The sequence below is a fragment of the Berghia stephanieae genome, chromosome 3 (assembly GCF_034508935.2).
Source record: "Berghia stephanieae isolate SIO BIC M18660-M18661 chromosome 3, UCSD_Bste_1.3, whole genome shotgun sequence".
In the NCBI taxonomy this organism is placed as follows: domain Eukaryota; kingdom Metazoa; phylum Mollusca; class Gastropoda; order Nudibranchia; family Aeolidiidae; genus Berghia; species Berghia stephanieae.
The window spans coordinates 55356353-55367567 of NC_088362.1; the positions used below are offsets into that span (position 1 = coordinate 55356353).

At 37.9% G+C, this 11215-nt stretch overlaps 1 protein-coding gene across 1 annotated transcript in view; it reads right to left on the bottom strand.

The window, feature by feature from the left end:
• LOC144968036 (uncharacterized) overlaps positions 1–11215 on the bottom strand; it is a 28892-nt gene that overhangs the window by 17274 nt on the left and 403 nt on the right. Inside the window, exon 1 of the mRNA XM_078905991.1 lies at positions 8912–11215. This exon is cut by the window's right edge and continues 403 nt beyond it. Within this exon, the coding sequence (XP_078762117.1) occupies positions 8912–11186 (2275 nt within the window). The 5' untranslated portion in view covers positions 11187–11215. The remainder of the gene's footprint in view (positions 1–8911) is intronic.

Below are 11215 nucleotides of genomic sequence, written 5' to 3' on the forward strand. Positions count from 1 at the left end.
AACGCCCATTCATTTCGGCCGATCGTGTGATGATGGTCAACCAAGTTGAAATGACGAGGCGCTATCTAATGTAGATATAGCAAGGGAGATAGGTGTATGTAAAAACTATGTCAGGAAACAGAAAAGACGAAAGAGCGTTAAGAATGATACGACTTGATGGTGTTAGGCGTAAGTTTTAATCAAGCGCAGAAGAAGGGTGCTCCGAGTTGACAGAGTGACCCCGATGGTCACTGTTGAGTGACAAGTGGAGAAGTTCGATTAGTTATGGTGTGGTGGAATGCGGTTTGCGTACATAATACTTTGTATATCACACTTTGTTTTGAAGATAGAGTCCCAGCGGGGTATTAGAAATAGCCGTACGGGACATTCCGCTGGTTCAGTGGGTCTAATAACTAACACTTTACGGGAAGGAAACAAGCAGCTTTGTGAACGCAACGTAGATAAATTGACCATCGGAATTCAAGAGGTGTGAAAGAAGAAATATAATTCGTGGAGGTGATCTCTGAAGCGTCCACTTTGACCTAGATAAACAAGGTCATGTGACTTCGCGATGTAAACATTGGAGAAGAGGGAAACAAAATAAATACATATCAATACCTTGGTGTCAATAATATGGTCCAAACAAATATTATGGTTCGTTTATTTGAGACACACAGCATTATACATCTTATGTATGCTTTGTAAGAGAAAATGTGTCAAATTCATAACTTATGATTTATGCATAAAAACAAAAGCAACTAGAAAAATAAGAATATCTACAAACAAAAATTTTGAACTTTTATATTGATTTACGTCCTCCAATTAAATGGGCTCAAAATGATATATAAGGGTCCAAAGCCAATATTACCTCTTAACGGCGGGTAGAATTACTGTAAATCATATGAACGACATAACTTATTAATCAAATGGTTATTTTAAAAAATTCAAATCGAAAACTTTTATGATAAGTATGACAAAGTGCTTGAGCGATTAAAACATTATAATAATAATATCATTGCATTGAGAGAGTATCTAGAAGTTGATTGAACTTTCAAAAGTCTTAGGAATAAAATTTGATAACAACAAAATGACTCTTCCGACCTAAAGAGCTCATTGTTCGTTTCACGCAACCCGAGACCGTGACTGACTACTATTATGAATAGTCCCCGTGTGTAAAGAAAGCATTGCAAATCTAAAGAACTATTACTGAATGTTCGCAGTATGAAATTAATTAGTGTGAAGAGTGTTGGGTGCACAATATTGTAAACCAAAAAAAAAAAAAAAATATTAAAAAAAAAAATACGCCACAGACTTCTGTTTGTCAGTAGTAACAAATTGCAGAAGAAAAGAGAAAAAGTAAGATTGTTGTTGTCTGTATGTGAGTGCCCCCCCCCCTTCCCCACCACCGCCTTCCCCCTTCCCCTCCCTACTCAAAATTCCTAGAGACGAGTGGCTAAATATTAATAATATTATGATAATATACTCGTAAAAAGGAGAGAAAAAGAAATTAAAATAAGAAAAGAAATATAATAATGCATTAACAGCTGAATGAATGAATGAATGAGTGAATGAATGAATGAATGAATGAATGAATGAATGAATGAATGAATGAATGAGTTTTCGGATTCTACAGACATTCAACAGCTTGCATTCTTAATAAGAATTTGTATTTCGTAAGAGATTTTGGGGGTAGCTAGCTAGATTTTGGCGCCAAAATCGGCTTGGGGGTAATTATAATAACAATAATTGATATCCAATGGGACGCTGCGAGTTGTTTACCTTATCTTGTCTGTCTCGTGTCGATGAAAGGAGACTCCATGCATACAAAAATCATTGTGCCGTTATGACGCATAAAAAATGTCCCAACACATGTATGGCCATAGGACCGTAACGCCATACAAAGCTACCACGATTTTTTTTTTTTAATTCTCTTAGTTGCACTGTTAAATTTTCCGATCTCTCTCTCTCTCTCTCTCTCTCTCTCTCTCTCTCTCTCTCTCTCTCTCTCTCTCTCTCTCTCTCTCTCTCTCTCTTCCCCCCCCCTCAACCCCAATGTTTGATTATTTTCTTTTGCCACTTTGACGTTTTTCTTACTTTGTTTAATTTTATTTTCTTCCTTCAACAGACGCTGAATCAAAACAGACTGGTTCATATTGCTTCAATTTCAACAATACCAAAAATATCAACAACAACAACACCAACAACCACAACAACAATCACAACAACAACAATAACAACAGCAACACCAAGAAAACGACAACGATCATCACCACCGCCACCATCACCATTATTCAAATTTCCTTTACTCTAAAGATAACAATAAAACAACAACCACCACCACCACTCCCCCCCCCCCCCCAACCACCACCACCAACAACAACAAAAACTACAACTATCACTACTACTACTTCCACTAATACTTCTTCTTCTTCTTCTTCTTCTTCTTCTTCTTCTTCTTCTTCTTCTTCTTCTTCTTCTTCTTCTTCTCTCTTCTCTCTTACTCTATCTTACTTCTACTCTACTACTACTACTACTATACTACTACTACTACTACTACTACTACTACTACTGCTACTACTACTACACTACTACTACTACTTCTCACTACTATCTTCTTCTTCTTCTTCTTCTTCTTCTTCTTCTTCTAATCCTCCACCTTCCTTTTTCATCCACCATCCAGACAATCCCACTATGTCTTCAAATCATTAAACCTAAATATCAAAAACCACCATCAATTCATTCCCTTCGCGCCGCCACAAAAGCGTAACCTCAGAAGAAAAAAAATTCCAATGTTATAAAATACCCTGAAAAAAAAAACCCCAAGTCCTAGACTTCGCACTCTAGATAGATATTACTAAACACAAAACATCAAATTTTTAATTAAAATTTCAATGCATTGATTAACCCTTAGCAGTAATAATTAACTACCCTTGGAGCTATTCTTTGGTTCATAACATTGTTTTTCTCGTCTCTTGACTAACACGGGACACGAAAAATACAATGAGCATTACAAGTGTCGCTATAGTCAGCCATTAACAATCACTGCACAAGTTTTGTTTGCGAGCCCAATAAATACTCATAAAAATCTTGCTTTGCAACGGTTCCGAAAAGGGGCGTGTATTATTTAAATGACAGTATTATAGTCCAGTAATGAATTCTTTATTAATATTTTAATATTATAGCTTAAGGCCATAAGTGTTTAATTCATTCATTACGAATTTGTCCTGGTTTTCCCCCCAGTACAACACGTACAAACTCCCCTCCATTAATTTTTAGCACTCATCAGCGCCGTGAGCATTACATTAAAAGCTTGTTTAGGCCTTTCTTGAATTTGAAAATTTGAAGAGCAAGTTTTGTGGTTTGTAATTCGTCTTATTCTTTCGTTTTCTTCATGTTCAATGCGCTTCATTATAGTATTAGGCTTCTGTGAGACCACACCTAACTCTTTTCTCCTCCCCCCCCCCCTCTCTCTCTCTCTCTCTCTCTCTCTCTCTCTCTCTCTCTCTCTCTCCCCACTTGATCTATCTATCTATTCTATCTCTCTCATCTCTCTCTCTCTCTCTCTCTCTCTCTCCCCCTCTCTCTCTCTCTCTCTCTCTCTCTCTCTCTCTCTCCTCTTTCTTTCTTTCTTTTTTGGATTCCGTTCTCTTCCATCCCATACATCCCATATTTATTTTCTCTCATTCAAATCCACTTTAACCCCTCTCAATTCTCCTCAAAACGGTTTTTAAATTTTCCTTTACTCATTGACAAATCTCACTCGAGCGCATGAACACACAAGCACATTCAATTTATATATCATCAAAAACGTATTAAAAACAGTAATGTATTTTTGATTACTCTTTGAATTCCGACCACACTATAGTTGTTTATCTCATTGAACATTTGCACCATACTGTGAGTTATGCACCATACTGTGAGTTATGTCAATATAAACAAACACAAATTACACTAGAATTAACAAATACAACAACTATCATACACACTCTCTCATATATTGACATCAAAACACCCCTCCCGACTTCTCCCTTTAAAAATCCATTTATTTGAGCTCATCCAACTAAGAGTAATTTTCACATTTCATACTCCTAAACATGGAAATAGTTATGCCTGCTAATTCGGCCATACTCTGATAAATATAAAAACATTTCCCCAAAACAATTTGGCCAGAAAACTCGTCTTTCAAAAATGGATGATTCAAATGACCCTCAACTTACCAGAATGTTCCAGACCTGGAATTTAAAGAAGTCTTTTAGGAACTCTCAATTTGAGATTTTTGTTGGTCAAAATGAGGGTCTTTTTAATCGATCGATCTTTGAAAGACGATATTTCTGGCCAATTTTTTTTAAAAAAATGTTTTTTATTTTTGTATTTCAGAGAACGGTAGAACTGAAAGTATGAGCCTTTTATAATAATATCACCTAGACTGCATGCATTACTGAACGCTTCTCGCTGGTTTGTGTGGGTCGTTCGTTGATCTACTGTCCAAATTCATAAACCATATCCCCTCCATTCAAACAGTTTCGGTGAAGGGTAAGAAAAGCGATGAAAGAAACAGGAAATAGCAAAACCACAACAGCAGCAGTTATGATATTGCTGGTTTGGGTGGCTAGATGGTTTTTAAACATCCTAAGCGTTTTTTAAAATTAACAACCAACGTTGACAATGAATGAAAGAGAGTCGAATGAGAATGTACGCGGCCCTTGTGTTCTATACATTTATTGGTAACAATTCGGCAATATGTACTTATTAATTATTCAAAATATAGAGTAATGAAGGATGGAGTGAAAGGGGAAGGGTAATAAACACACACACACACACAAACACACACACACACGCACACACACACACACATATATATATATATATAATATATATATATATATATATATATATATATATATATATATATATATATAAAGTTATTTGAAAAAAATTAATACCAAGACGATAGCTACAGAACAGAACATTTAAACAATATATTACGTAAGTTCCATCATAAAAATGGGTATACATTGTTTAAAATTAAATAAATTCCTTTTCCATATGCCAATGGTTTTAAAATTATTTATTTTACACTCTTTTATACCTATGCGTCACGTGAAAGATAGCTTAGGTGGGAGAGATAGAGAGATAGATAGATAGATAGATAGATAGAGAGAGAGAGAGAGAGAGAGAGAGAGAGAGAGAGAGAGAGAGAGATAGAGAGTAATATATAACTGGGTGTATTGAAATAAAAATGGATTATAACGACGTTCTAAAGTCATGAATGCCAAGAGTATTTATGAACTAGAGACGGCTGACGACCACAAAGTTCCACGACCAGAGAGTGTCTGAGTTTACACTTCCAAGGACTCCCCCAAACACACTCTCTCGTACAGACCTGTCTAGTGCGACGGAAATATCGTAGAATTACGAATTTTTGGCTTCGGCTAGAGAACTGCATATAGTTTTTCTGATTCATTGAATCTTGTTGAAAAGGAGATTTTTTGTTGCTTAGAAACTGTCATTTAGGACTGTGGAGCATATTTTGATTATGCTGAGGGCAAATAAATGATTTGTAACCTTATTTATTTTGACCTTTACATTTTTTCCCTCGGAAACTACGAATTTTTGACATTTCAAATAGGCAGCTTTGCTCTTGTGCTATACCTTTCAACTATTTTGTTCTCTCTCTCTCTCTCTCTCTCTCTCTCTCTCTCTCTCTCTCTCTCTCTCTCTCTCTCTGCGCGTGTGTGGCTGTGTGTTTGTGTGTGTGAGAGAGTATGTATTTCCTTTTCCACCAGTTATAAAACCGTGCCCGTTGTCTTTCGATGCTAGATCTAATCCTAACATTGAATTTGATTATCATACATTGATTATAATCACACAAATAAACAAACAAACAAAGATCTTAAAAAGTGCGTATAAAACAGTGCCAGACAACGCAAGAAAGAATAACACAAGAAAATTTAAAAACTTCCCCCCAAAAATAAGCATGTCTCGTCTGGAAACAAACAGACAAATAAACAAAAAAAAACAAAACAAAACAAAACAAAACACAACAATAAGAATATATGAGAAAAGCAACAAGTACAGTAGCAACATAAAGTTAATCCTTCATGACCCGAGCAAGTAAGAAGAAAAACAGAAACAAAACAGCAAAGGGCAAAAACAAACAAACAAACAATAAATAACTCAGCTCTAAGATTTAATTTTTTTTAAAGTAACAAATACAGTTGCAACATAAAGTTAACCCTTCATGACCCGAGCACAAGTAAGAAGAAACAGAACAAACAACAACGACAAAAACAAACACATAAACAAACAAATAACACAGCGATAAGAATTTTTTTTTAAAAAGCAACAAGTACAGTTGCAACATAAAGTTAACCTTTCACGACCCGAGCACGTAAGAAGAAAAACAGAAACAAAACAACAAAGGGCATGAAGATAATACAATGACAAAAGAAAGTGTACAGAAGCTATAAAATAGGGCAACAGCAGCGTTAATTATTATTGTCGCTTCAAGACGAAGCTATGACGAAGAAAAAAGTAACATAGCACCACTCAAACCGATAACAAAACTAAAGGTGAATGGAAATATATAGAGGTGAGAGCGTAGAGTGGTCATAAAATTATGTCGTAAGCTGACAAAGACACGTATTTAAAATTTTGGCCAGAAAACTCATCCTTCAATTATCTATCAAATAAAATGACCGTCATCTTGCCAAGAATTCTCAAACCTGGGACTCCGCGGAAGTCCCAGGTTTGAAAGATTTTGTAAGGTGGTGGTTATTTTATTCGATCGATTTTATTTGAAGGACGAGTTTTCTGGCCAAAATATCAAATACGTGTTTTATCAGAGTACAACAGAATTGGTGTTAATGTTTATCGAGGTCAAATTAAGAATTAAAATAAACAACGAAAAGATACGACATACGAAAGGAATGAACTAGTAGGAAGTATAGAAAGGAAAGGGTGGAACAGGAAGTGCAACCATATTGTTTGATATGAGCTTTTAGCAGCGACTGCTTATATAAGTAGACGATGGCTTTTAGGATAGGTAACTTGTCTGACGAGTAGAAATCAGGCGATCTTATATTCAATCCCCAAGTGGAGGCATCTTGATTTTTAGGGATGATTTAAAAAAAATTAATTGAAAATTTTCTTTCTGCTTTGTTTGGTAGTTTTATTTACACATTTCAAGAATTATTAATATGTCATTATTGTTTACTTGAGAAGAAGGTCTGATGCGCAAAAATAGATCTAGATGGTCTATATATAGAAGTGGAAGTCAATAAAATGATAATGCAACTTTAATCACAGACATTTTAGGTGATAATGTTACCCCTGGGTTGTTGTAATCCATAAATATATTGCCATTAATTATATATGGTAATATATTTATATAGGAATTGTGCTGAAAATATCCTGTGACTAACTATTGCTCGGTTAAAGATCGTGTCCTGTTAATGAATTATAGATTAAATTTTTATATAAGATGTGATATTCCTGTGGTTTTCTGTCGAGTTTGGATTCTCTGAAGCGGGTGGGGGTAGGGAGGGGGGTTAGATATTAATAGTATAATGACTAACACCTTGTCGTGTTTAGGGTGTTATCAATTCACGCTTTCGTCGTCTCAGTTGTCGACATCATCACCATCAATCATTATAATCAGCATCATTATTATCATTATCATCATCATCATCATCATCATCATCATGATCATCAACACCAATGAGAGAAAGAAACGAGACATAAAAAAACATGGTTCACAACAACACAGTGGTAGATAGATAGATAGATAGATAGATAGATAGATAGATAGATAGAGAGAGAGAGAGAGAGAGAGAGAGAGAGAGAGAGAGAGAGAGTGTGTGTGTGTGTGTATATGTGTATGTATGTGTGATAAAACGAAAAAAGTCGATGTTGTGTATATTGAAATATGTTGGCTTAATTAAACGACTGGAGAAATAAATAGATAATAATATATCAGCTTAACTCTTAACTATAGTCTTTATTATTTCCCCTTTGTGGAATAGCCACAACAGCAACGAAATAACCATTTATCGGATTCTGAGGAATATTTCCCCTATATTATTAATAAATATATGGCAGTGACGGTCAGCGTTGTGACTGGACAATAACTTTAGTGACATTCCAGCTATTCATAGCTGGTCAGTGTCAACGTTTTCTTTAGTACGGCCTTGGTCATCAATGGGGTGTACATTGAATAGCCCACTATAAGGTGTTGGTCGTGGGGTGTATGATGTGTTATGGGAAGAAGATGAGAAGAGAGCGAGTCATCCCTGTCAGCTACCAAGACTTGTTAATTGCTATGGGGTTCTGATATTTACTGTGTCTAAGTTGTAATAATAGTCATAATAATAATATTTCGTGATGAAGAGATTGTTGGGAGAGTGTTGGGAGGGAGGGGGGGGGGGAGAGTGGAGAAGATAACAAAGCAAATGAAAGAGAGGAGGGTCAGTGAGGATAATATTGAGGATGAGATTCAAACATGGGGGTGGGGGGGGTGGAGGAGGAGGAGAGTAGGAGAAGTAGGAGGCGGAGAAGGAGGGAGAGAAGGAGGGGGATGGGAGGAGGAGATAGAGAGAGAGAGAGATACGGGGGGGGGGGGGAGCTTACGGTTATAAAAAGAAGGAACAATTCCTCACGAGGGAGAAAAAGAGATACTCGTTGATAGATAGATCGATAGATAGATAGACAGATCGATAGATAGATAGATAGATAGAGAGAGAGAGGCGTTGGGGGGAATAGTATTTGTGTTTGTGAGTGTGTGTGTGTGTGTGTGTGTGTGTGTGTGTGTGTGGTGTTTCTTTGTGTCAAATAAACACTAAGATTGGGAAAGATACAAGGGCTGGAAAGTTGTCATAGAAAATGGGGTAAAATACAGATTCACAGATTATAACCATAATGAGTAGGTACTCACCCTGGGTGGCGTGCATGCCTTGACTGCAGAGCTCACTGATCCAGTTGGAAATGTCCATCAAGGCCTCTCTGTCCAGGGTGTCGTAGTTCTCGTAGTCGTAGGAGCTGTTTGTACACACATCTCCGTCAGAGCTGCTGGTCGAGGTGGTAGAGCTCAAGCTTGGGGCTGGCGAATGGACGAGGTTCGAAAGCTTGGCTTTAGACAGCCCAGCGATGTTGTGGTTGATGATGTTATTGTTGTTGTTGATGTAGATGGTTTCATTGTTGGAGCGATACGAGTCCAAGAGGAATGGCGAGGAAGAGGAAGGGGAAGGGGACGATTCTATGTTTTTAAATTGTTCGCTGTGGACAGTTTTGTAGTAATTGTAAAGGGCACCAAAGTTACTGTTACTGATATTGATGTTATTGTTATTGTTGTTATTGTTGGGGTGATTGTTATTATTGTTGTTTGATACATTTTCAATGACGTTCATGTCAACGTAAGATTGGAGCAAAGGTGATGGGGAAGGCTCTGGTTTAAAGTTACCGCTTGTTATTGTTGTTATTGTGGAGTTATTATCGCTATTTTCATTCAAATAGTCATTGTTGGTATGTAAAGGCGTTGACGAATTGGAAATAGTGTCACTATTAATGCTGTTATTTCTCGTTATCACTGACTCCATGGGCATAACGTTAGAAAACTGATCGTGATGTGATTGTTGTTGTTGTTGTTGGTGGTGGTGGTGGTGGGGGTTGTGATGGTGATGATTTTGTGTTGAGGCGTCCATGAAAACGTCGTTATGTAAAGACATAAAGTTATCATCTCCTATGGACACAGGGGCCAGTTCTGTGAGAGTAGTGGGGGTTTCCGGGTTATTGGAGATTGAAAGTTGTCGAGGTGATGTGGTGTAGGTAAGGGGATCGAGTCCTCCTCCGACGCTGAGTTGATGTGGAGGTTGGCAGGTTAGATTGTCGTTACGAAGGGCTGCTGGGTCGAAGGTTGGAGTTGTTGGAGATGGTCGGACTGGTTGCTGTGGTTGCTGTAATTGATGTGATAGATCATCTCCATACTGCTGCTGAAGTTGCTGATTTATCATTTTCTGTTGTTGTTTTTGAAGTTGTTGATTGCGTTGATTCCTCTGCTGGCGAAGATGGTCGTGGACCAGAATGTTGGGTTTGTTCTGGTGCCGACTGAGTTGTTGTTGGAGTATGGACATTTTCTTTGGCTGGGGCTTTTGTTGCTGTTGTTGTAGTTGTTGTTGCTGTTGTTGTTGTTGTTGCTGTTGTTGTTGTTGTTGCTGTTGTTGTTGTTGTTGTTGTTGTTGTTGTTGTTGCAGCAACAGTTGTTGTTTGAGGTCAAGTTCATTTTGGTCATTGATTTCTTCACTTATAATCTGTGGTTTCGACTCAAAGGTGTTGAAGACGTATTGGTCTTGGTCCCTCTCTGCATTGTTGAATATAATGGTGGGCGGTGGGGATGCTTTCATTTGTGTCATGTCAGTGTCCATCGGAATCTGTTGCTGTTGGAAACTTTGTTGTTGATGTAATGGCTGGGATTGATTCTGTGGTTGTTGTTGTTGCTGCAGCTGCTGTTCGTTCATTCTTGAGTCAGGACTGGGGATGATAACATCATTGTCGGTGTCACTGATAGAGCAATAGCTATTATCCAATGGACTTGACGGTTCATTCTCTTCAACAACAGTCGGAGATCCGAGAGCTGGAAGTTCTCCGTGGAGAATCATGTATAAATCTTTGATGTATTGAGCTGCACTGCGCAAAGTCTGAACTTTAGACATCTTCTTGTTTTTCTTTCCGTTGGGGACATGCTCTCGTAACGTTTCGAATCCAAGATTGACTTGTTTGACTCTGTTTCTTTCTCTGGCGTTTCTTCTTGACACGGAGGCGGGTTTGGCATCGGGAAGTCCAAGTTTGGACAAGTCTGCACGTCTTTTAGCTCTCAAGGCGCCTGCAGGTTGAGCGTCTTGGGGTTTGGCCAGCTTTTTGTCCTGACGAAGGGCCTGCATCTGTTCTGCTACTGTGGCAGTCTTGACGAAAATGTACGGGGTGATGGTGATAACGTTGCTGTTGGGGTCATGGAAGGCACTCACTGGAATACTGATCGTCGAAACGGAATTGTTATTGTTATTGGAGGCGCTGCCGTTTGAATTTGAAATCAATGACGAGGCCGATGATAAAGTTGACGTGGATGAGGATGTTGTTGATGATGATGATGATGCAGACACGGCTGCAGAGAGCGCGGACAACTTGGAAGCGGCCATGACGCGGACGGAAGCCATTTGGTCCAAATTATTGATCAGGCTTCAAA